The 24,181-nt window shown below is 53.5% G+C and overlaps 7 protein-coding genes across 7 annotated transcripts; 1 reads left to right on the top strand and 6 right to left on the bottom strand.

Annotated features, from left to right (window-relative positions):
* Window positions 1–186: 186 nt before the first annotated feature.
* Window positions 187–2,278, bottom strand: NCS54_00447300 (Hypothetical protein; the record flags this gene model as incomplete). The annotated part of the gene is made up of 2 exons (XM_053150007.1): window positions 187–415; window positions 468–2,278. 2 exons carry the CDS (start codon window positions 2,276–2,278, stop codon window positions 187–189), a joined length of 2,040 nt encoding a protein of 679 aa, XP_053005982.1.
* Window positions 2,279–3,183: 905 nt separating this feature from the next.
* On the bottom strand, window positions 3,184–4,080 carry NCS54_00447200 (Hypothetical protein; the record flags this gene model as incomplete). The annotated part of the gene is made up of 1 exon (XM_053150006.1): window positions 3,184–4,080. The coding sequence occupies one exon, from the start codon at window positions 4,078–4,080 to the stop codon at window positions 3,184–3,186; it is 897 nt and encodes a 298-aa protein (XP_053005981.1).
* A 1,597-nt stretch (window positions 4,081–5,677) lies between these two features.
* Window positions 5,678–7,618, bottom strand: NCS54_00447100 (Hypothetical protein; the record flags this gene model as incomplete). Its single annotated transcript, XM_053150005.1, has 2 exons — window positions 5,678–7,029; window positions 7,108–7,618. The coding sequence occupies 2 exons, from the start codon at window positions 7,616–7,618 to the stop codon at window positions 5,678–5,680; spliced, it is 1,863 nt and encodes a 620-aa protein (XP_053005980.1).
* Window positions 7,619–13,153: 5,535 nt separating this feature from the next.
* On the bottom strand, window positions 13,154–14,451 carry NCS54_00447000 (Peroxisomal membrane protein PEX16; the record flags this gene model as incomplete). Its single annotated transcript, XM_053150004.1, has 2 exons — window positions 13,154–14,160; window positions 14,220–14,451. 2 exons carry the CDS (start codon window positions 14,449–14,451, stop codon window positions 13,154–13,156), a joined length of 1,239 nt encoding a protein of 412 aa, XP_053005979.1.
* Window positions 14,452–15,188: 737 nt separating this feature from the next.
* Window positions 15,189–16,754, bottom strand: NCS54_00446900 (MFS domain-containing protein; the record flags this gene model as incomplete). The annotated part of the gene is made up of 1 exon (XM_053150003.1): window positions 15,189–16,754. The coding sequence occupies one exon, from the start codon at window positions 16,752–16,754 to the stop codon at window positions 15,189–15,191; it is 1,566 nt and encodes a 521-aa protein (XP_053005978.1).
* Window positions 16,755–17,361: 607 nt separating this feature from the next.
* On the top strand, window positions 17,362–19,029 carry NCS54_00446800 (Amidase domain-containing protein; the record flags this gene model as incomplete). Its single annotated transcript, XM_053150002.1, has 1 exon — window positions 17,362–19,029. The coding sequence occupies one exon, from the start codon at window positions 17,362–17,364 to the stop codon at window positions 19,027–19,029; it is 1,668 nt and encodes a 555-aa protein (XP_053005977.1).
* A 702-nt stretch (window positions 19,030–19,731) lies between these two features.
* Window positions 19,732–23,702, bottom strand: NCS54_00446700 (Protein kinase domain-containing protein; the record flags this gene model as incomplete). Its single annotated transcript, XM_053150001.1, has 5 exons — window positions 19,732–20,172; window positions 20,255–20,513; window positions 20,570–20,639; window positions 20,712–21,496; window positions 23,539–23,702. 5 exons carry the CDS (start codon window positions 23,700–23,702, stop codon window positions 19,732–19,734), a joined length of 1,719 nt encoding a protein of 572 aa, XP_053005976.1.
* Between the last annotated feature and the right edge of the window lie 479 nt (window positions 23,703–24,181).

Here is a 24,181-nt window from a genome sequence, read left to right as displayed (position 1 = left end):
ATTGGTATTGAAGTCATGCTTAGGAATGCAATCAGTAAAGAGGGACTTGTTCAGAACAGGTGTTGATTACAAGAAGGATGTTTTGTCTAACCAGAAATGATACAACTACTCCAAGCTGGCGTGCCAGTTTACGTACCCAACTCCAACGCCAGACAACAAAACCATGGTGATAGAGTCCAATTCACCTCACCCCTTCGTGACGTTGATCTCGTATCCAATCAAGACCTCTGTGCTGGTGCCCTCCCAGCCCCTTGTGCCGGCAGCACTAAGCATGAAGCGGCTCGTGGGATCGATGTAGAGACTAGAGATGACGCCTGCGCGAGGGGGGCCGGGGATAATCAGGAAGGGCACGGTGGAGTGCTTAAAGGCGCGGGATTCTCGGAGATCGTAGAGACGGAGAATGTCGTGAGAGGCGCTGGGGATTGTTAGTTTGCTACGAGAAACAAGGTTGGATGGTATGAACTTACCACACGAGATGTCTGCCGTTCAACATGGGTCTTACGGCACTCACGGCACCACTGCCCGCAGGAAACTTGAGAGAACGCTCAGGTTCCCAACCTCTCCTGGCCTTGTGGATATCATACTCCTCGACAGTACCGTTTCTCCGACCAGCGTAGATGATGTTGCCGTTGGGGCTCCAGCAAGTACCCATACACCAGGGGGGAACACCAGGTCGAACGCCAATACGTGCCACGGGGTCTGGTTGTCGCTTGTCCCAAATGCGAAGGGGGCCGTCGATGGCGGCCGAGAGGAAAGTAGTTGAAGAGGTTTGTGTGGGATCGTGCTGTGTCGGGGCGTGGTTGGATGTGTAGAGCATTGGTGACTGCGAGCGCTTAAGAGCAGTTACTTCAGCACTGGCTTGCTGCTGATCTTCTTGACTCGGAGCTGCTGGTTCTGTCGTCTGTGTTGGAGCAGGGTCCACGTCCATGGCGTCTCCCGTTTGTTGCGTTGGTGGCGGCTGCGTCTCAGGTTCCTTTGCCGCCTCAAGACTCGCCATATCCGCTGAATGATCCATACCGCCATCATGCCCATGTCCAGGCATCATATCCATAGAAGCAGCGCCAAACTCGTCATCATCATTACCAAACGGCTGGTCCCCCTTTGTCTCGCCAAAGAGACTTCCCGCGTCGCTGCCACCAAAAAGACTATCGTGAGCTGGAGACGCCTGGCCCTCGTCGGCGCCGTTCTCCGCAGTAGGTTCGTCGATACCATCGTTTGTGAGTCCGTTTGTAAAGTTTCCGCTGGCGGGCGCGGCACCGTTGTTCGTCGACATGGTGGTTGACGGGATAGGTTCGTCAGCCTCTTCAGGTATGGGAGCGCCGCTCGCAGGACGCAGCTCGATGGCGGAGATCTGACCGGAGTTACCATCAAAGCTCCGCGTCGTCTGACCCGTGTTGAGATCCCAGTCAAAGATGTTCTTGTCCCAGCCGCCGCTGAGCACGCTCTTCTCATCCTGGGCCAGCGTCAAAACGCTCACGGCGTTTTTGTGCTGCTGCAGACAGTGGATGCGCTTGCCCTCGTCATGACGCACGCTCTGCAGGTTTATACCCCCCGACTCGAGACCCGAGAGTAACCAGAGAGCCTCGGAGTGCACGGCGAGAGAGTATACAGGAGATAGAACATGCTCTTGGTCGCCCCTCCCGGGAGGTGAAGGCTCCTCGTTCTCCCAGTACGACATGAGTATACCAGCCTTTGTAACGCTATCAACAAAGGGATGCCTCTGGGCAACCGTCAAGGGCAGCTTGCCGTTGATCGTATTAGGCCCGTCGTACTTGCGAATGTACCCATCAGACCCTCCGGTGATCCAGTACCTCAGGTCCGGGGTGATGGCCATGGCGTTGACGCTGGTGGACTGAGGCGCTGCCATGGTAGGTACGATGTCATATAGCTTCGCGTTGATGACCTCGGGGCTCGGGACGGGCCATTTCGTGTACATCTTCGGAGCTGGCGTGGCCGACTTTTGCCTCGACTCTACTGCCGTCTCGGTCTTGACTTTGTCGTCAGGCTGGTCGTTGGAGTCTGTAGCGGGAGCCTGACTATCCTGCGCATCTCCCTCGGCATCGCCCTCGGCATCTTCGCCATTATCATCATCTTCCTCATCGTCGTTGTTATCATCGTCTCCGTTGTCATCGTCGTCGCCGGCGTCGGCATCCTGGTCGCCATTATCGTCGACATCCTCCATGGCCTCGTCGGCATCGTTGTCCTGGTCGGGGCGGTCATTGTCGTGGTCCGACTCGGCCGAGCTCGCCGACAGGCGGTCGTCGTCGAGGGTATTCATCGCAGGAGGCAAGTATCTTCTTCTAATAGGTAGTTCAAGACGAGGCTCGATCGCATCGCATCGCGTCGCGTCTCGAGGTGGGTCCTTTTAATTGGTGGGTGATGACATCAACCCCAGAGCGAGCCCAGGGTCTACAACTTAACAGGTTGAGATATTGAGTTGCCAGGGTCGTCAATGCTGTTATAGTCAGTTTATATAGACACCATTTGTTGAGAAAAAAAGACGATTTTAACTGTATTTTTGTAAGAGAAACTTTGGATCTCTAATGTCTGCCCAAAGGCTATGCGTGGTCACGTGCTGTAGAACCGTCAATGTCTGTACCTAGGTACCTACCTACCCAGGTAGGAAGGAGCCTCGCTTACACTCCAACTTGACGACTTGGTGTACATTCATCCTGGTCTGCGTGCCTTAGCATGGGTATTAACGATGATATATCTTAATTAAGGGCTTTCCAAGGTATAAAGATTCACCAGTTAGTAAGCCGATACGAATCCCAATCGACTTTGGATACTTCTCTTGCTCCAACATGGATACATGCAGATACTAGTTGATAACGAGTCAATGCCAATGGCTCGATGTTGGTTTTATACCAAATAGCAAGATCGGTGTGTTAGATGCCCTCCCTGAACTACTACCACCAAGTTACCTCCTCCAACATGAACAACCAGGTCACTTACACACGACATCTGCAAAATAAAGTAATAACAAAGGAAACAAGTCTATTGATCTACTGAAAAGTAAATGCCTGATGTACAGGTATCTCAACTCAACCAGTCTGCATCCTCAAAACTCCATAAGTCATGTCCATCAAGATTTGCCATCAGCACAGCAACTCTGTCATAACTCGCCCACCACTAAATAAACCGATTCACCCCTAGTTCATCAAAGGTTCAGATGATCTAACACTACTGAGACCATTTCGTGCTCTCAGATTGCCTCGCACTCTCTCGAGAGCTGGGCGCAATCTTTCCCCTTCTGTACAACCCCTCATCCTCTGCTTCGTTGCCAATGACACTTATACTCTCACTAGGCCCAACATCATCGCCAGCATCAGTGTGAGAACCAGGCCAAGCCGTCGACACAGAAGTACGGCCATCATCAACCGGACGTAAGTCATCGGGGACGCCGTCAACTTCGCTAGACCACCTGTATATCCGTTGGTAACCCGTCGTCATGCTCGCCACATCCGGTTCAAAAGGGGGGAAATACCCATCTGACTTTGCTGCAGGGAGCTTTTGGCAAGTTGGTGGAGGCGTTTCTGTTCTCTTCTTTTTGTTTTTCCCTTGCCGCGTGAGCTCTCGTCGTCCCCCGCGGAGCAGATTACTCAGAGGATTCTGGCTCGGCTCACGAGTGAATCCTGGAGGTTGAGAGCTGCGAGAGGGGGTGTCTGTCCACTCCATCCCTGACATCAAGTAAGGCTCGTTGCCATTCAGAGCAGGAGCCCTCGATTCTCTCGATTCAACCTGCTCCTCGTCAGCGCCTAAGGATCCCAAACTCCTTGTCTCAGCATCACTCCCACTTCCCTCGTCCTCATCCCAAGGACACGGACTACTAGACTGAGGAGTCCAATCACTTCTAGACGTCCCTTCTCTAGCCCTGCGAGCTTGTTCAATCTCCCACTCGCGCTGCCTCTCCGCCCTAGTCTTGCGTATAGGTCGTGGGCCACCCTCCAATCGACGGATGGCGTGTCTGCGGAGCGTGGGAGGTGCAGCCGCGAGGATGATGTTCATGCCAATGCGGGCGCCGAGGGGCATGTCCTCTGTCAGCTTTCTGTGGTTGTCTTGAGGCTTTTCGTGAGCCATGGTGATCACTGACTGTCTGTACGAAGAGAGATATTGTTGAGGATGTACTGTCGAGTCTGTCAATGCAAATGTGATAAAGTAATCATCTGTGGCCGAGAGACACTGTATATACAAGTTTGACAAGGGTTAATCGCCATTTCTTTAGTAATGTTGCCTTTTTCAAGCATGTATTCTTGATGTTCGTAGCCGTCGTCCTGTCATGTTCACTTGGACTCAAGACAAAGACCCCCGGAACAAACGGGCATTGTTACAGCCCATTGGCTCTTTCCTGTACAAAAACCCATATTCACTGTATCGTCCCTGATGTCATTAGTTGGCCAGGCATGTACTCTAATAGCATGCTAAGAACGAACACATTTGCCTGCAGCCTTTCTAGATGAATTGACAAACTCGAGATCCGTTTGTTCTATTTCACTTTCCATCGGGGCTGTTTCCTCGGCCGTCTTCTTTGTTCAGTCCCATCTTTGGAACCTAGAAGGCGATGGTGACCAGCCATGAGGGATGGCGGTGATGACTAGTTCTCATAGGCCAAGGAATGAGTTAAGCTTTGAGCCAAACACAGAAACTAGTTACTATTCACATACAGTACAAGGCCGCAGTCACTCGCCATTCAGCCTAAACAACTCCGTTGTCACCGCCCCAGTTTAATAACCATACTCCAAAGCATAACTTGAACTTAAGCTTGCTCAACTCACATTGGCTACCATGTCTTATACATAGACTGAAACCTGACCTACATGGAGGGACGCAGTCTCAACAGACTATGCACGTCCAAGACATACATGTCCATCCACCGCTCATCTCAATCTCACCCTCTCCCTCCAACCTGCATAATACACGACATACAGACGCCATGCAAGCCGGCATGCGTCCATCAATCCTTGTCTGAGACAAGCTTCATTCCTGCCACCAAGCCCCTTGCGTTCAAGCTCAACCCTCGCACATAGATAAAAGCCACATACCCATCAGTTACTGGCACACAAAAGCTTCCTCAAAAAAGTCATTCAAAATCATCCCGTCCGGGTTTTTCTATTCCTTTCCATGTCCTATATATCTTACAGCGAGCCGCTGGCCAGCTATGCAGCATCGCCGCAGCTCGTGCATCAACCTCCTCCATTTGTCTTCTCTCTCTCTCTCCCCCTCCCTCGCTCAGTTATTCTCGTCCGTCAAGACATTCAAGGAAATCAATAAACACGACACGACACAATGCCTCCAACTCCGTTTTTTAAAACCAGGACATAAGAAGCCCCATACATTCCATTTCCAGCACCTGCCATGACAAGATGACAACAAAACCACAGATGCCCTCACCTGTCGTCTCGATGAAGGGGTATTATCATTATCTACTAAGGAAATAAAAGGAAATGCTCGCAGAAGGACAAGTCGAGTCGGTCCAAGGTGATCGGTTCGGTTGGGTTGGGTTCAGTTCAGTTCGATTCAAGGAAACGTGGGATACCGATACCCAAAGCTGGGTAGGGTTGGGTAAGGTTGGGGGTGTTGGGGCATGTTGATACGCAACCCTTGCTCACAAGGGGAAAACAAATGGCTCGGCAATGTCCAGAAACTCAAAAGAATGGCGAGCTCAAACGAGGTAAGCTCATGATGTGACCCGAGGGTCGTTGAAATATTGCACCATGCCCCAGTCGGCTGGTGCTCCGTTATGTTGTTGTTGTCCCGGTTGCTCCAGGATGATGCTCTCCCAGTCGTCAAATACCACAGGAGCCGGCGAGTACTCAAAGTCCATCATTGATTCACCGGTCTCTTGACCCTGAGGTGGTGGTGGCAGCTCGCGCTTGTCGAGTGGCGAAGACGCGGGCGGGGGCATCAGAGGCGAAGTCGAGGGTCCCATGGGGGAGTGAGACGAAGAATCCGGAGATGGTCTCGGCGCGGGTGTGAATGGCTGGGATGGCACCATTATTGTGTTGCGGAAAGGCGCTGCAAACGAAGCCTGCTGAGGATCCGGCGAGGGCATCATCGACTGGTGGCCAGGGTGGCCCTGAGTAGGCAGTGTCATGAACGACATGCGAGGGTCGTGAGGGAACGCCTGGGGTGCCAGGCTCGTATGTGAGTACTGAGGCGAGGGGATAGGCGCTGAGGTGAGGACGATATCGGCGAGGTCGTAAGCTACACTGACAATCCACTGAGCCTCACCCTCATCACCAGAGAAGAACTCGAGAAGATCCTGTAGCTGGCCGGGGCTCTCGTTCTCCAGGAAGCCCTGGGCGCGGCCCGTCTTGCTTGGGTGCCAGCTGAACTGGGGTCTTCGGCCGTTATACTCAGGCTGCTTGCTGACGACGAGTGCGTCCCAAGCCTCGTGGATCAGGGGTTGGTGAAGGAGACCATAGACCACCCGAGAGTGCATCCAGTCACCCTTGGTCATACCAGACTCGAAGTGGCGGGCGACGTGCTCAACATGGCGCTCGCGAGCCGGGTGAAGAGCAGAGCAGAAACCACAGGCCCAGTACTTGCGCTTTCGAAGGAACTTGACCACCTTTTCAGCATGGGGACACGTCTTGCAGCCGTGACACTGCTTGTGGTGCTGGTTGAACGAGTTGGAACCCCAGAAGCTTCGGTTGCAACCAGGCTCGGGACAGGGGTACTTGCGCCAGCGCTCGTGGAACTCGTCCTCGTGGCGCTTCCAGTCGTACTTGCGCTTGAAGCTCGTCTCACACGAGGTACACCAGTAAATGTTGGTCTTTCCGGCGGTGCCGACTGGAGCACCAATGGCGCCAAGTGGTCCGCTGATCGGGTTGGATGGAGGGAGAGGGAGAGGCGCCTGAGATCGGGCGCAGTTGGAGGTTGATGATTGCCAAGACATCGAGGACTGGCCCGAGTTGGTGGACCAGATGGAAGCATGGCCGGAGGAGCCGGAGCTCGTCGATGAGACGGAGATGCGAGGGCGATGGCTAAAGGGGGCCTGGGGCGGCATGAAGATGGCTGCTTCATTATCTTGATTAGCAAATCAGTCAGCAAGTGCAGAGAAGCAAGGAAATCGACGGCAACTGCGGTCAGGTGAGCATAACATACAAGGGACCTCCTCGGGAACGGCTTCGCGCTTGATCTCGGCGGATGGAGTGGTGGCAGTTGATGAGCTGGTGGGAGTGGTCGTCACGGTCGGGACATTCGGGACAATAGGAGGTGGAGGAGGGCATCGGAGCGGCGGAGGAGGAGCGAGAGAAGCAGCGCTAGGGGCGGGATTCGGTTGTTGAGGTTGGCTAAAGGCGGGAGGAGCCTGCTGCTGAGGTTGAGAGGGAATCGAAGGCATCGAGGGCATGGCGTTCAGGCTCAAGGAGAGCGACTGGCTTTCATCGACCCATTGATGAAGGAGATCCTTGGACAGGCCTGAATCGATCAGGACCTGGAGGTTCTTCCTTGCCTCGGCGAGGACATCCTGAGGAGTGGCATCATGGTGCTGCTGGTGAGACGGCGAGGGGCTCGGCTGCTGCGACATGATGTGCTGCTGGTACTGCTGAAGCTCGAGTTGTTGTTGTTGTTGTTGCTGCTGGGGGCTCTGGCTCTGGTTCTGGCTCGGATCCATGGGCAGCGCTCACATGGAGGGTAGACGGGGAATCGACTGCAGCGTATAATCGGCAACGACGGTAAGTTGGATTTTTCGGCTATGCGAGCTTGTTTTGGTCGAGCGAGCTAAAAAGTGGTGTTGTTTTTCCTTGAATGCGTGATGGTCGTTGAGAAGCGAACGTGTTGTAGTGGCGAGCTGATTATACCAAACGGCACAACAGAAGCGGTTTGAGTCGATTCCTTTCTTCCTTGGGATTCCCAGAAACGAGCGAAGAACGAGAGACAATAGCGAGTGTTAAAAGTCCCTTGGATGGGAACTTTCGTTATTGAGCGAGAGTGTTGAATCAGAAACAATAAGAAAAAAGAATAAAAAAGAAACGAAAGAAAACAAAGACTGGTGATGCTCTGGGCTTTAGAGTTGTCAAGTGCAAAAGAACGAAACGGGGGGGAGGAGGAGAGGAGGAGGCAGAATGGGGGTGGGAAGGGTGGTGTAGAAAGGAAGCTACGGGCGCCGGGCACTGGGCAGCTTGGGTCCTTCTCTTTCCTTGGGGAAAATGGTTCAGGGACGAATTGATTGGGAGAAGGGAAGGGGGGGAGGGGGGGCGTTCGTGGTCCCGGGATATTTCTCCGAATATAATTAGATCGCCTTCTTTTTTGCTTGTGTCCGGGGGGTGTGTGTGTGTGAGGGAACGAGAAAGAGTGAGCGAGCGCGTGGGTGCAGGCAGTGTGGGAAGGGGAGGAAGGGAAGGGAAGGGGCGAGCGCGCGCTCAGCGCCTTCCTATGTATATGCAGGTGCACGCACTGGCACTGGGTTGCTTGAGTGGAAGGAAGGAGCCTGCTGCTCTTCTCCAGCAGCTTCCCAGGGCGGGCCTTGCCTAGGTTGCCTTGCTTGTGCCTGGCTGGCTGCGTTGTGTGCTTGGACCACTGGCACCACTTTCGCGCGGGCTGGGGAGGACCCAGAAGGAAGGGACGGGAGAGGGTCTCTGCAGGTACTTTGGTTTGAGCACCTAACCTCAAAGGCTTGCCGCGCGCTCTCTCAAAGATGTCGAGTTTCACGAGAATTGAGGCTCATCATTGTCCTTCATGTCTGTTCCCGTGTGGAGATTGAGGGACTGGCGGCAACTCAAGATGTGTTGTGTTGTCCGTGTGTGACTGTGTCAAGAATGGGCAAGGAGAAGGGCATGAATAAAGTGACGTGACGTACAGCGAGAGGATGATGGGCATGTCGGCGGGTTTGAGGGATCCATGGCTTATGGATTGGGTCATGGTTGGAGTTGAACAAGCGGGTGATGCCGCAGAAGAAGTAAGAAAAGCAGGCTAGTTGCAGATAAGGGGCAACAGTTGTCATAACCGTTGGGGATTCAACTTGAACAATCTTCATTGGCCTTCTTCAAGACATCATCACCAGTATCCAACTCGGCTTCTTCATCTTCTCTCGCAACTGAGTCAACCACATCGCGATCTTACTCTTCCTCCCCCCAGCACCGAGCAAGCCATCAGATCAAGGGCCAACAATTCTCCCAGTCGTCGACCGACGAGCGGGGACCTTGAGGATGATCCCTGCACTGCTGGACGACGGCGCCGCCGCCAGGGGTTAACCAAAGGTTAGGGATCCCTACCCAGGAGGATTTGCTCACTGCTCGCACATGCACCACCACCACCACACGGGTCACCAAGCCCAGCCAACTCACGGGCGCGTCATGGCTTGCAGTGCTTGTGTGTCTGCTGCTGCCCATTAAGGCGTAGATGGCTTCGAGTTTCTGCTCGGAGGTTGTACAGCGGGAGAAGGCGTTGTTTCACCACCATTTCCAAAGATAGAATCTTTCTCTCTCCCTCTCTCTAAACTTCTTCTGCCCCTGCCCAGCATTTCAATGCGTCGTCGTGTTCGGGTATCTCCCCCATTGACACTCTGCAATCAAGAACTGCAAAAGAAACGAAGGATTATTCTCTAATACCAAAATGATCAATCTGATTGTTGTGCGAGAGAAAGGGAACGGAAAATGTTCCACTGTCCACCCCCCGGCTCCAATGTCCCAATTCCTCCATGTTCCTCCGGGATTTGGCTCCATTGTTGTCCCCCAGTACCTGTACTCTCAGTCATTCTTTTGTAATGAAGCCTCAAGCCAAAAAAGCCCGACGCCCACCCAGCCTCACGTTTTCTCTCTTCTCGTTCCTCGTACTGGTCGCCCTTGCGCGCTTTTCAGAGTCCCTCAGATCTCTCTTTTTTTTAATGCTGCTGGAACACGCTCTGTAACAGACAACTCTCACCTGAAACGCGCGACAATCAATCAGCAAGCATCCCTCTGTCTCTTTGAGAGTGGAAAAAACAACAACGGTCTGCGCCGCGCCGCCGAGCGTTTCGAAACGGTTTCCCGCCAATCAGAGACGTGTGCCTGGGAGACGACCTTGTCCAGGGGGGGCGTGAGAGGGGGGAGATGGGGGCGGAAAAAGGAGACCCCTTCTTTTTTGGGCTCCATCTCTCATGATCCAATGTGTGTACATGGGGTCTTGGTTAAGAGAGATTTCGACTTTTGATGCGAAAAGAAGCGTTGGTCGTTGCGTCTATGTTGCTTTTCCTTCTCTCTGCATGTCGACCGTTGAGAAAAAAAAAGGCGCAAGCATGGTTCAGATCTGCCGGATCAACCCATCCATGATGATGACCATCACCCCTCGCGATGTGCCCCTGGATCCCTGGCTAGGGCCCTAACTTGTCAACAGGCTGCATCGTCATCATCGTGTCTGCAGCTCGCAACTCTACTTATTGGACGTCCGTAGTGTCGTACGTAAGGTACCTTTCCTGTGCTGTGCACAGCCTTGACGCCTCTTCCTTCGACCCGGGTCTTGGGTAAGCTACAGGCGTCCAGTAAACCCAGTCCAACTCAACTTATGAGTGAATTGGATCCCCTCTCAACAAAACCAACCACTCTTTGACACAGACCTTCTCTCGGATCTTGTGTCGTCGACTGGCCCCTGGATCGACGCTGTCATCATCGTCATCGCTTGTCTATCTGAGCTTTTTCTCCCCCCACCCGAGCAACGAACGACAAGGCAAACGAAGGGGAAGCCTTACAAATCCAGTTAACCGGGGACAGAGAGAGTGGGGTGTGTATTATCTCTCTCTACCAGTTGTAAAAAGCATAATTTAATGAAACCTTGTCCCTCTGCTGGTTAGTGCGTCCCAGCACAGCGTAAGCTTTCACTGGCGCGGCGCCTGTGGAAATTGGCAGAGGAAACAACACAAGCAAGGCTCCAGCTCAGATGACTTGACCTCTTCAACAGGTCGGTTAGCAAGTTTTGTGATGCCGAAGCCCCAGCAAGCTGGAGTCACGCACGGGAACGGGAAAGAGGAGGAGAGCCCATGTGTTCGAGAAGCGAACAGGGCGCACGGGGATTCCTGGTCTTGCATCATTTCGCGTATCACGGGGTCCCCTTGTTTAAATGGATGGATACCCGCCATGTTCGCCCCCTTTCAACGGGCATCAAAGCAAGCGAACAGCCCACAGCGTTTCCTGCGTTGCTTTTAAGATGACGATGTAGCATTCCGTTATCCTCTCTCTCTAACCTTGTCGTCTTATCCTTTCGCTTGTCTTCTTGTCTGTTGGTTACCCGTCCAAGTCTGCACCCCTTGATCCTTGTGGCACCCTGATTGCCCGTACCCTTTTTCGTGCTAGTCAGGGACACAGAGGATATCGTGACACGGACCAGCAGCCTGGGTGCGAGTTGTCTTCTATTTCGGGTATAGCGGCCGAGAGGTCTTGGCTCTGATCATGAATCAATTGGCTGCGCAGCGAAGCTACTGGGATGTTGAATCGCGGTGGACAAAAAAGCAACCTACCCTCTACTAACCATGTGCCATACAAAAGTGTACAGCTATTTTACTCAATGACCCGCGCAAGATGAAGCTTCATGGGGTACATGCATGCACTACGTCTGCACATTTCCGTATCTCTATGCTTTTTACGGAGCAACATTCATATAATCTTGATTAAACATGCATATTCCCATATCAATCCGTCTTCGTATTTTAATCGCAGATCACATGCGGTCAAAGCAGGTCACGCCCTCGGTTCGCTATCTCTGTGTCTGTCCGTCATATTAATTAATGTTTCTGTTTTTAAACATGAATCCATCAATGACTGTCTTGTCTTGTCTCTGATAATGTCACCCGTCCTAGTCTTCCCGCTCTTCCCGTGTCTTCGTGCCTCAGCCCGGTTCCCTCTCCTTGGGTCTGATGACGAACAGAGTAAATTCATTCGACGTCAGTGTTTCACCCAAAAAAAAAAAAAAGGTTTCCTTTCCTTCACACACCCACCCTCTTTACTTTTCTTGGCTCAGCTGACGATCGTCGACGCCGACGAGCGGCACAGGCAAAAACAAGGGACAGAAGCCTTGCAGCAGCAAAAAAGATCAGAACGTTTCTACCCGAGAATGGGCTATAGTCCGAGGAAACATAAGACTGCCAGACCGAAATGCCCATTAAACCCAATCCCTGCTAAACTCTCTCTCTCGTCATTCCCGAATCCGTTTTCCTAAGGGTCCGAATAATAGCATGCAGTTATAGGTTACATGCTGCAAGGCACCGAGTTACACTCGAGAAACTTGTCTACCGACTGTTACTCTACCTAATTGTGTGGCCGACAACACAACACCACCACCAACAATCCCAAAATATCCTCCCGAGACATTTCGTTTTTTATCCCCGATGCACGTCAGGTTTCTTCTTGGTCCCAACAGCCCGTTTCCCTCTCACATCCAATCCAACATGTTCAAACAGCCCACCACACACTCCTCCAACTTCACTTGAAACCTGCATTCAAAACCGCCGGCCCTCCGGCCCCGACCCGTAGGTAAACCCCCGGCACCTCCGTGTTTCTTCACTCCCCCCGGGAACCCCTACCCTTGCATCTATTTGCTCTCTTGCCCTGCGACAACCAACAGACATGATCCACAGGCACGGGCTCGACATGTTCTCGGCCGAGCACTGCCACGCCCTAAACGTCACGGACGGTTCCTGAACTCTACTCTGCCAGTAGTCTCGATCTTTCGTTTCTCTTAGACTGATTACCTACTTGCTTGTTCTGTCTTTAGTTCGTTGTACACTTTCTATCTCGCACCCGTCCGTGCTCTGCCCCCCGGCTCCTTTCCGCAGAGTACATTGCACCAAAACAAACCAAACCCACAATCGGCCAACTCAAAGGCCACCAGAACGCCTGAGTGTCTCCTCCGTCTCCCTCGAGAGTTCCGAAGCTGATCGGGGTCTCCTCTTGATCCCGAACCTCCTCCTCCACTTGGTCGTGATCATCCCCAACTCCCCACTGGCGTCAGGCACTATACCGGCCAGCATATCCCGAATCTAGACATGGTTGACGAGAAGAGAGGGATCAAGGCTCGTCATTCCGTGTCCGTCTTCCTGTCCATTACCCGAACAAACACCCTCCCTATTTGCTGGCCGAGTTCCAAACATCCTTCTCTTCCGAGATCAACACCAAAGATCCATCTTGGAGCATATCTGCCCATGTCAAAAGCTACCTGTTTCGCCACCTTGCTCCGAGCCTTACGCACTCGTGCTAAAGTAGTAATTCTCCCACAGATACTCGTAGTCCTCGAGGATCCCTCCAATGAACGACGGCATCCTCTTGCTGACTCCTCCTACGACCCCCTTGGTGATGTTCTCGTAGCAGGCGCCCCTCATCGCCCACCATCCCATCGCCCAGCCTCTCTTGTTCCACTCTTCCCGCTCCAGGGACGTTGTCCGTAGCCCGCGCTCCCGGAGCTGCCGCGCTGCATACTCGACGGCAAAGCCAATTAGCCAAGGCGCCCAGGCCTTCTTGCTGCCCCCTCGTCTGCTGTTGTGCGCCATGGCTGCAGCATATATGAGCGGTGACAGAATCTGCAGGATCTCGGCGCCGTGGCTGCTCCCCTGGAGCTTGTTGAGCAGCTTGGTGGCCGGCTTGATGTCGTCGGCCGTCAGCACGCGTCCCAGCAGATACGAGCTGATGTCCCCGGCATCTGGCAGGGACGGCAGGCTCATGCCCGTCCGGGGCATGGCCCACTCGCGCTCGTGCGGCGGTTTCATGTGTGTCGATTCAGAGTCGGAGCCATTCGCCGACACATCGTCCATCAGCTCACTCTCGCTGCGGTAGGCCAGCTCTTCCTCTTCAGCTGCGGCTGTCGCATTCTCGGGGATGGGCTCCCGTTCAGGTAGCACCGGCGTCACCAGCGGCCGCGACCGCGTGATGCGCAGGAGCAGGAGGCGGCACAGCGCCTTGAGTGCTTCAAGTATTACAACCACCTTCCACCGCGACCGCTCCCCGCCCCGCCGCTTGGCTGTCATCTCCCACAGCATCTCGGTGTAAATGATCATCTGCAGGAACATTGCTATCCTGCGGTACGCGCTGCTCCGCTGGGTCCAGTGTCGCGTGTATCGAGCATGCGCCGACGGCATAGACGCCATCGGCAAGCGCGCAATGGCTTTCTGGAGGAGGGAATCATGGTAGAGGGAGAGGAGCTGAACGCCCGAGTGGATCGACTCGGATGCTATCTCGGCATCGCGGAAACGGCCTGGAACAGGTCAGAAAGAGTTCCTTGCAGGTACATGCGCAAAACACGAGTGAACCCACCTGGTATGATGTATGTTAAACTCCGCAGGGCGCTCTCGATCTGCGATACCTGACCGGCGTTCTTGGTGATAAATTCGTCATACATGGAGAGCCATTGCGGAGGTAATGAGAGGATGCGACCGAGGGATGGTCGCGACGAAGCTGTAGAATAAAAGGAATATGAAGGTAATGAGGTTGAATTAGAAGCAGAAGATGGCGCCGGGCGCGTCGACGAGGAATTCAGGTCCCCCATCTCAACGTCAGCCGCGTGACGAAAGGAGATCGATTAAAAAGGAGAGGCGCGTGCTATGAATTAGTGCAGGCGTCGGTCGGTCGGTCGGATCGGGTGATGCTTCAGTCGACGGCCATGACGCGATGTCTATCGTCAAGGGATAATTCGTCGGAAAGGGCGCAGACGACGGGCGACAGGCGCGATGGGGGATGATGAAGGTGGTGATAATCTGGGGATGGAGTTGAACAGGTTGAATTGACGGAGGTCCCCAGCTCCCGCCCGCCGAATCCCGAGGCACGTCACCTCTCGCGCCCAGAATGTGGAGGGAGGGAGGCGGAGGTGGCGCGTGCCTGAGGCCGTTGACCTCGGCCTCGGCATCCGAATCGACTACCCTAGACTTGCACATGAAAATAGGGGATTAGCGCATGAACTGGCTTGGTATTTATGCGTATTTCATTTCAAGGCATGATTTTGCTTGGATAGGTTCTTCATGTTTGGATGTATCTATTAATATGGTTGGGAATTTAAAATACTTGTTGTGGATTGTGAGCCTGCTAACTATGCTATCCTCTGGTTCGACTTGGTAAAGAGTTGAGACAGACACGCCAACAACCATGTTTTCAGCAAGGGACATAATAACTTGAACTCAACAATAGTGTCAATTTGAACTAAGCAGAGCCGAATAAGGACCCAATAACACCCGTCACAAGATGTCATTGCTTCCCAGTCCAAAACTTCATCCACAAGTCAATCCCCTCCTACTGACGCAACGTCCGCTCCTCTGCAACATACGACCAATACCTCCCAGCAGAAAACTTCCTCAGACGCTTCCCCCAGACAGTCATGCACAGAAACGTGCCAGTGACAAAGAGCGAAATCATGGAAACAGAGATGAAGCAGTTCTGAAGCCCCAGACTGTCAATCCACGGGTTGATGGCATATCCAAATGCAAAACCCAACGTGTTCCTGATCAGAATGACGGCGATTAGTGACTCGCCTGCAATCTCCTTGAAGCAGTCGACAGTGTACGCCAGCGCGATGGCACCTCCGCAGACGACACCAAATGTAGTGAAACCGATGCCGAAGATTAAGCCCATAAAGTGAAGGTCATGGCTTGCTCCGACTCCCCACAGGATGAGTCCTCCGGTAGACATGAGAGCAGAGAGTGGAAGAGCCCATAGCCGATGCTCAGGTTCACGAATACCCTTGTTGCGTCGCGCCAAGCGAAGGGCAATCTTGTCTGCGAACCAGCCGGACCACAACGAGGCGAAGGAGCTGGCGACCAGAGGGGAGAGGTATGCAGTTCCAACCATGGCTGGTGCAAAGTTGTACGGCTCTCCGCCTAGGATGGACGACATTGTGCCGTTGATGACCATGTACCATGCCAAGTTGGTGCCGTATAGGAGACCGGCCCAGGTGATGTTTGGGAACCAGTACAGTATCTTGAAGGTGCGCCATACTTTCATGAGAGCCTGCTTGGGTGTTGGACGGCCGGGGAGGAGAAGCACAAGCTTCAACTTTTGGACGTATGTCCTTGGAGGTGGGAAAGCAGCCTCTTCCTGTGTCGTCTCTGCCATTCCGGTCTTTTCGTCCACCGCAACAGTGTCGGTCTCGGTCGTGTTCCTGAAGTAGATGGTCTCCTCCATGAAGAAGAAGAGAATCGTGGAACAAAAGAGCACCCATATGGCGGCAAAGTACATGACCCAGTGCCAGCCAGCACCGTCGAGGATGAAACCAGCCAAGAAGGGGGCGATAAAGTTGGACCCGAAGAGCATGAGGGCGTAGACGGCCATGTAGCTTCCACGCTCGTGAGCGAAGAAGAGATCAGGGACTGACAGCTCGGGGAGCGACTCGATGGGAGCAGCGATGAAGCCGAGAATGATACGGTGGGCGTACCATTGCGATGGCCCGTGGGAGAAGGGTGTCCAGAGAACGGGTGGGATGCAGAGGATGATGGAGACGAGGTAGACACCCCTCCGACCATACGTCGTAGCAAGAGGTTGCCAAAACAGATTACCCCAACCAAGAAAGAGGAACATGAGGCCAGTTCCAAGGTTGAGCTGACTGACAGTGAGAGCCTGGGCCTCAGCAATCTGAGTCAAGACCGAGTAGTGAACGGTAGTGCAGATACCAACACCCAAGACGTAGAGATATGTCATGGAGATGGCAACCAGCTTGCGTCTCCTCGACCAGTTCAGGGGATCTTCGGGGTCAGCGCTGGGCTGAGGCTGAAGAACGACCTCGCCGCGATGACCGAGGTCGTTGCCGTGGTGGGATTCATCCCAGAGCAAGATGGTACCGGGGACATCGTCCGGATGTGACATGATTAAGGTAAAAGATGAGTGTCAAAGAGGGTTGATGAGGATGAGAGATCGACAGAGGGGGAAAGCCGAGTTGATATAGACTTTGCCAGTTGGTATAAGTCGGCGAACATGAGTCGCTCAACAACATGGATGTCCGCGTTCCGACGATATCTCTACCCCGCATGCCAACTTATCTCCTACTAATCAACACTATCATCTCTCTTTCTTCTAGTGTAGCCGCGATGAAGTCCTCCTGATCAACGCGGCAATCCTCATGATTGGAGCAGTCCAATCCTTCAAGGTTGGCGATGCCATGGCCGAACTCGCTTAGCCCTCATGATAAGCCACCCCCCGCACCGTCTGCCAAGCCCCCTGGTCCCCGGATTCCCTCATCCGGGAACAAGCTTGATGGGAGAAGGGAGGTTTATCATCACCTGGGCTGATGGTTGTGCCTGGCGCAATTAGTTCTGATTCGTCCCACGCACCCGGGTCTAAGCAACCCCCCCGCTCTAGATAGTGTGTGGCAGACAGCCATCGTCCATGTTATAAACCATTGTTACGCTGGGTTCATTTACACGATACTCACTCGCCCTTTCTTTTCTATCACACCACAGAAGTTAATCACAAGATGCCCCTGCAAATCATCCAACCTGTTCCTACACCTTCGGGTTCGGCGCAGTATTCAGCCCTTCGAGATTCCATCCTCGACGAGTTTGCTGCCTCAGTTCCTCAAGACCTCTTCTTGCCCAAATCCATCTTTGAAAACCCTCCCAAAAATGTCACGGCCATACCTAAAGAATGTGGTTTGTTATCTCCTCAAGAGATAGAAATCACAGAGGCCTACGATGCTGTCGGTCTTGCTGCTGCTATTGCCTCCAAGAAACTCACGGCTGTGGCTGTAGCAACCGCGTTTGCTAAAAGAGCCATCATCGCTCATCAACTCACAAGCTGTCTTTCCGAGTGGTTCATGAGCGAAGCAATCGAGCAAGCCAAGTCTCTCGACGCCCACCTCGAAAAGACAGGCCAGACAGTTGGTCCTTTACATGGCGTCCCCATCAGTCTAAAGGAGCACATCCCCTTGGCTGGTCATTGGAGTAGCGTCGGCTACCTCGATACCAGACGCAAGGATGAGAACGATGCCCTCATGGTTGCCATTCTTCGCAAGGCTGGTGCCGTCTTCTACTGCAAGACAAACCAACCTCAAGCTATCATGCACCTGGAGAGCACATCGCCTCGAGGTCGTGTGCTCAACCCTCACAACATTAAACTCTCCGCCGGCGGTTCTACAGGTGGCGAAGCCGCCCTGGTTGCCCTCCGAGGTTCAGTCCTGGGTGTTGGAACCGACATTGGCGGTAGTATCCGAGGACCCTCTGGCTTCTGCGGCATCTATGGCTTCAAGCCAACATCTTATACACTACCTATGAAGGACTTTCTTCCCGGAGGCTTCGGTGCAGAGCTCAACGTCCTATGTTCAACAGGTCCAATGTGCTCTTCGCTACGAGATATGGACTTGCTCATGTCAACCATCATATCCGCAAAGCCCTGGATAGGAGACCCTCGCGTCATCCCCATCCCCTGGACAGGCCTAAAGACACCACAGAGTCCATCCAAATCTCCTCTCAAAATCGGCTTCATGATGGACGATGGGGACATCATCCCGCAACCCCCAGTAACCAGGGCTCTTGAATGGGCTCGATCAAAACTCCAAAACTCCCCCGATTTCACCCTCAAACCCTTCAAGCCATACAAGACCGCCGAAGCAATGAAGTACATCCGTCTCGCCTACTGGCCTGATGGGGGCAAGACAGTCAAGGCTCACCTAGCTGTCAACGATGAGCCCATGTTCCCATTGACAAAGCACATCACCCAAGATGCCGAAGGCCCTGAGTTGGGCGCCAACGGCGTTCTCAAGCAGCGCCTCATCCGGGATGAGTTCCGCTGCGACTTTTCCCTGCACTGGGAAGAGCAAGACGTCGACATCGTTATCTGCCCCGTATTTGTCGGCCCAGCCTGTACCCACGAGACTGCCTTCTACTGGAACTACACAGCCTTGTGGAACTACGTCGACTATCCCGGTGTTGTCGTACCCACGCCGATCAAGGCGTTGGAAAAGGGACAGGAGACCTATTCTTCATCGACACCGCTGAGTGAGAACTGCAAGCACGTTAGGCAACTCTGGGAGGAGGGAGACTTTGAGGGCGCGCCCGTCAACCTGCAGATCGTGGCGAGGAAATATCACGACAATGACTTGTTTGCTGCCTTGGATCAGTTGAAGGATGTTTTGGAGTTGAAGTAGTTGAATTACCTCGTCGATGAATTAAACATCTTGACAAATGGCTCGAGTCTCCTTGGACTATCTATTATTCTTATGCTTAGGCATATTAGACGTACATCCAACAGCCAAGTCAGTCTGTCATAGCCGCTCATTCGGCTCACACCATAGAAAGTCTCCATATCATCCTAGGCATCGCATCATTTCAAGTCTATCTATATCGTCCCTTCACTCTTGCTCATATATCATTTTCAGTCCCATGTGATCCCCCTTCATAGATCATACCTTGTCTATGATTGTAACAAAAAAAGCTTTCCCAGGTTTGATTCTCAGGAGCAAAATGACATGCCGTGACATGGTGTTTTCGTATCTTGTCCATGCAAAAAAGCTCAAGATGTCTGATAACAAATGTGGTTGAGGGAATACAGGTGTAAAAAACAGGACAAGAACGAAAAAAACACCAAAGTATCCGCGTATCATGAGCAAACACTGATACCAAAAATCATGGGGAGCCACCACCGTACCGTACCTAGTCTTTCGCTTCCAGATCATGTCCTCATACGTCTTCTTGCAGAAATCAAGATGCCTCGGTTGAAACAAACAGGTAGCATCTTAGCAAGGTCGTCAAACAGAAAAAAGACCAACCATGTATGTGGTGCCCCCGGACTGTCGAGTTTTGGTTCGTGTCTCTCTGTATGCGACATGTCCAACACGTCTATATTGCCTTTATCTCTTCCTCACCTCCGTTGCCCATCCATCGATGCCTTCTCCCCGGCCCCCTACTTCTAAGCCCTCAATCTTCAACCCCTTCATGCCAGGTGTATCTTCCAGCCACGCGTGGCCTGCCATACCACCAGCATTCGCCCTCTTCTCCGGTACCAGCTCCAACATCGGGGTCAAAAAGTCTGAGATGCGCTTCGCCTCGTCCTCCTTGAAGTGATACTTCTCGCGTAACACGTCCGGTAGAGCCCAATGCCGGAGCCGGTGAATGTTCCGCAGCTCACCCTTGCGGTTGAAGATTTCCTGGCTCCATTTGCCACTGAGACATAGTGACTTGGGGAAGGGACCGAGCAGCTCGATGATTTGGGCAATGTGGTCGTCATCTTTGCCGTACTTGGTGCCCGACTGGGGGTCAAACAGGTAGTCGCCCGTGATCAACTCAAAGACCTGACACACACATATATTAGCTCATCATTCTTGCGCAACCCATAGTCATCCCATTTGGGTGAATCAGAAGTCTTCATCATACCATCGCAGCCATACTCCAGACGTCAGTGCTGGCACCCCACTTGGCACCCAGGATAACCTCGGGTGACCGGTATTGCCTCGTTTGGATATCGTTGGTGAAGTGGTGGTTGACCCAGCAGGCGTTGCCCAGGTCTGCAATCTTGACGCTGATAACGTCAAAGGCGTGGGCATCCTCCGCTTTGCGCTTCTCGCCGGTTGACACTGATGGCGAGTTTGACTTGTCGAGAGAGATGCCAGAAACTTCGCGGCTCAAGAGGTCGCTATATTAGAGTCAGCACCTGCCAAAATGATACTGAACCACGGCGCCATCACTTACGCAGACTTTTCTCGCTGTTTCTGGGCGTCATCGCCTGGTTTAGGAGATGATTCCTTTGATGTCTTGCCTGCTTAGAGGAGCGTGTTAGCATGTATTGCACACAAACCAGTCACTTCGATTCATTGGAACAAATATGCCCTACCTTCATTCAAAACACCAGCAAGACTAGAGTGAGGATTCGGTGAGGGAAAGAGGTTGGTGTGGTTGAAGCTGGTGTTGAGGGGGGATGGCAGAGGTTGGCTGCCGGTGATGAGAGTTCTCCGGCGTCGGCGACCATTCCTGTTGTTCTCCTTGTCGCCAGCGTCGGGCTTGACGACGCGCTTGACAATTTGCTCGACATCGCCGATCTCGATGAGGACGTTTTCGGGCTTAAGGTCGGTGTGGATGATGCCGCATTCGCGATGGAGATAGTCGAGGCCAAGGAGAACCTGCTTTGTGATCTGCTTGACCAGAGGCATGGGGATTCCGCGGTGGTTCCAGCGCTTGATAAGGCCAAGCAGGTTCTCGCCGAGAACCTCAAACACCATGCATACATGGGTGCCATGTGGCCCCTTGTGCTCAAACGAATCAAGCAGACTCACGACGTGCTTGCGACCGGGATGGTCAGGCTTGGCCTGTACAATCTTATTGAGGAGCTTGATCTCGTCGATGGCGGTCTCGGTGTAGTGGGCGGCAGAACGGACAACCTTGAGGGCGACATGCTTGCCGCTTGTGTTGTCGCGGGACAGCCAGACGGTTGAGAAATGACCCCATCCTAGCTTGCGAACAACCGTGTACTTTCCGTCCTTGAACTTCTCTCCGACCTGAACGGGGTGGTAACCGCCCTTGCAGTAATCCTCAGAATCCTCCTCATCTGCAGTGTTTTCGGCGGCGTCGTCGACCGACGAGGACGAGGGGGAGTGGGTCATGGCTGACAGTTGATGCGATCTAGAGTCGGAAAAGAGTTCAACGTTAGCGACTGCGATGTCCAAGGCGCAAGAACGAGATGTGAAGATGGCAAGTCAAGATTGCGGCGGAGCCAATGCAGGCAAGGCAGGGCAGATCAAACAACCACGGTCGCAAGATTTGGCGGGAGCGGCGGCGGCGAAAGAGCTGGTGGTCATGGAGCGCGTGGTGGGGGACTTTTGCCGGATTGGGCTTGGGTGAGGTGAAATGGCGGGGAAGCATCAAAACATCATCCAAGGCCATAGCAACCCGTCGAAGCCTTGTTCGGAGACAATCCGGGATGAGGTGCAAGCTGCGACAAACTCTGGGCTACCAGAAGAGTATGTAGAATATCAAGGCCCAAGGCTGACGAGGGAGAGGGCAAAGCATGGGGGCGGTGATGGGGGAGTGCAACCTTGTTTTGAGGAAGCTCATGATGATGTCTTCATGGCGCAGCTTGCGCTCGCGACTGGCTTATGGATGGCGTTCTCTTCTTTTTCTCTTCGCTTCTCTCGCCCCTATGCTTGGAGAAAACACTCGCTTGGGATGATGAAATAGGGGAATTATAACAACAATCGGGTAGCGAAGCGCGGTTGACAAGCGGGCGAGCGGCGTGGCGGGTTATGGGCGGGGGATAAAGAAGGACGAGGGAGAAGAACAAGGATCAGGTCAAAATGACGATGGAGATGACAAAGACGCAGAGGATTGGACGACACTGCGCGCGGCACCTTGGAGGGCGGCTGCGCTGCGGTAGCGGCTGCGGATGCGAACAAGGAATATGCGAGTGAGATGGATAAAGAGAAAAGAAAAGAAAGGAAAGGCGAGAGCAGTAGAACAATGGTGAGAAAGATTTGCAGGTTGACTGGTTGGGGCGTGCTCCCTGTCTTGAGTTTTGATTGCTTGCTTCTCTTCAACCTCTGACTGTCTCTGGATCTGCATCGCCTCTGGCTTCTGATTTTTGGGGCCTACCCAAAGGACCGACGACCATGGGATGGGATGGGGATGGCTGGCACGCGGCGCAACACGGAGCGTCCCGCCCGGCGAATAAAGGGTCCCTTGGATTCCTAGGCTCAAAGAGTCCAGCCCGCCACCGAGAAGCCGGCAAAGACAAGGGAGCAAGCAGCGGCATGGCAGAACGCAGAGTGACGGCACCGGTCAGTCAGGTGGTAACGGGCATGAGCACCACCACCTTGGCCATGCCAGACCATCACATTCACATCCTGCGACCATCGCCAACCACCAGACCCATGGGACGTGCCTCGGGAGAGCTAGAGCCGGTCCAGGTAGACTACCTTGGAAGGGCAGCAAGCGAGTGACTGACTGACCGCGACACTACGGATACCCAAGCCCTGAATCAGGTACCTAGGGATCCAGTGATCGATGGATCGAGTGATTCAGGGTTGATGAATGCCCAAGACTTATGGGATCCGCCCTCCTATCAAGGCCCAAGCACACGGTCCAAAGCTCCTGAATCCCAGCCATCGTTGGCGGGGGGAGCCAGTGGTTGAGTGAGCAGTGTCCACACTCGTTTCAACCTGCTTCACTGCCCGCTGCCGGCTTCTGTAATGTGATGCAATACCGCGCCATGTGTCGCCGCTGACCTTCCTCGGGCAAGCCGCTGGAATGGTGCTTGGCTAGAGGCCATTGGGCCTTCACAGAGAAGCGCAAGGAAGCTGTCGCTCTGATCTCATCTTCGTATTGGCGTCTGTGCTGTGCCTTGCCAGCACTGGGCCAAAATTAGTGCCCAGCAGGCTCTTCTGCGACTCCGTCCTGAACCAGCGCAAAAGAGTGCAAAACACAAGAAATCATGTAGGTGGGGGTGAGACAGCTTAGGTTGCGGCCCCTCTGGCCTGACTGCTCCAGGGCAACCCTCGCAGAGGGCGAGCGCAAACTGCTCAGATTCCAGGCAACGAGACCGCATATTTCGATGCGGTTGTCATGAGGAAACAATGTGTCGGGTAGTCAAGGCGATGCAGACAAGTAAAAAGTGCAGAGGGTGACAACAACAAACAAGACGACGAGATGAAACAAATCTTTGTACATACCCAATCGCTGGGTGAGGACCTGCCCCTTCCATGGTGATGATGGGCTTGAGGCCGTCCTTCTTGCGCTTCTTGGCGGCAAGACTGCTGTTGGTGCTGGCATGTCCATTGGTGCCGGCCGAGGAAGGCGGTGGCTTCTGGGATTCGGGAGATTCTGTGCCGTTCATGATGGTGTTGTTGATGCTACCAGCCGGGATGTAGAATCAAGGCTCAAAAGAGGAGGGATAAATTCAGCGCCTGTATCGCTGTCGCCGCCGGTTCGCCAATGGTTTTGGGCCGTCGCGAATGTTGCAGATGGTCTGGTCTGGTCTGTCGTAGCGCGAACTGCGACGAGATTCTTTCGGCGCTGAGAAATGGATGGATTGGATATCGAGGTGGGGGTGAGGGGTGCTTGTAAGTGCTCGACTCGGTGGGCGGGCGTCTCAATGGCGTGCGTTCGTAGCAATCGGGGTCCCAGCAGAATGGGAATCGGCCGCGTAATTGTTGATGAGGGTTTTCGGGAGATGATAGGAGATGGTCGACCTGACGGGAGAGAGGATGGTATCTGCGTGTTGGTGAGGCAGTGGCGCGGGATTGGTCGCGTCGCAAAAAGTCGAAACAAAGATATTGCGCAGTGGCGGCGCAACCTGGCTAAGATCAACGGGCA

This window comes from Fusarium falciforme, chromosome 3, assembly GCF_026873545.1.
Source record: "Fusarium falciforme chromosome 3, complete sequence".
Taxonomy (NCBI): Eukaryota; Fungi; Ascomycota; class Sordariomycetes; order Hypocreales; family Nectriaceae; genus Fusarium; species Fusarium falciforme.
This window is presented reverse-complemented; position numbering and strand designations above follow the sequence as displayed.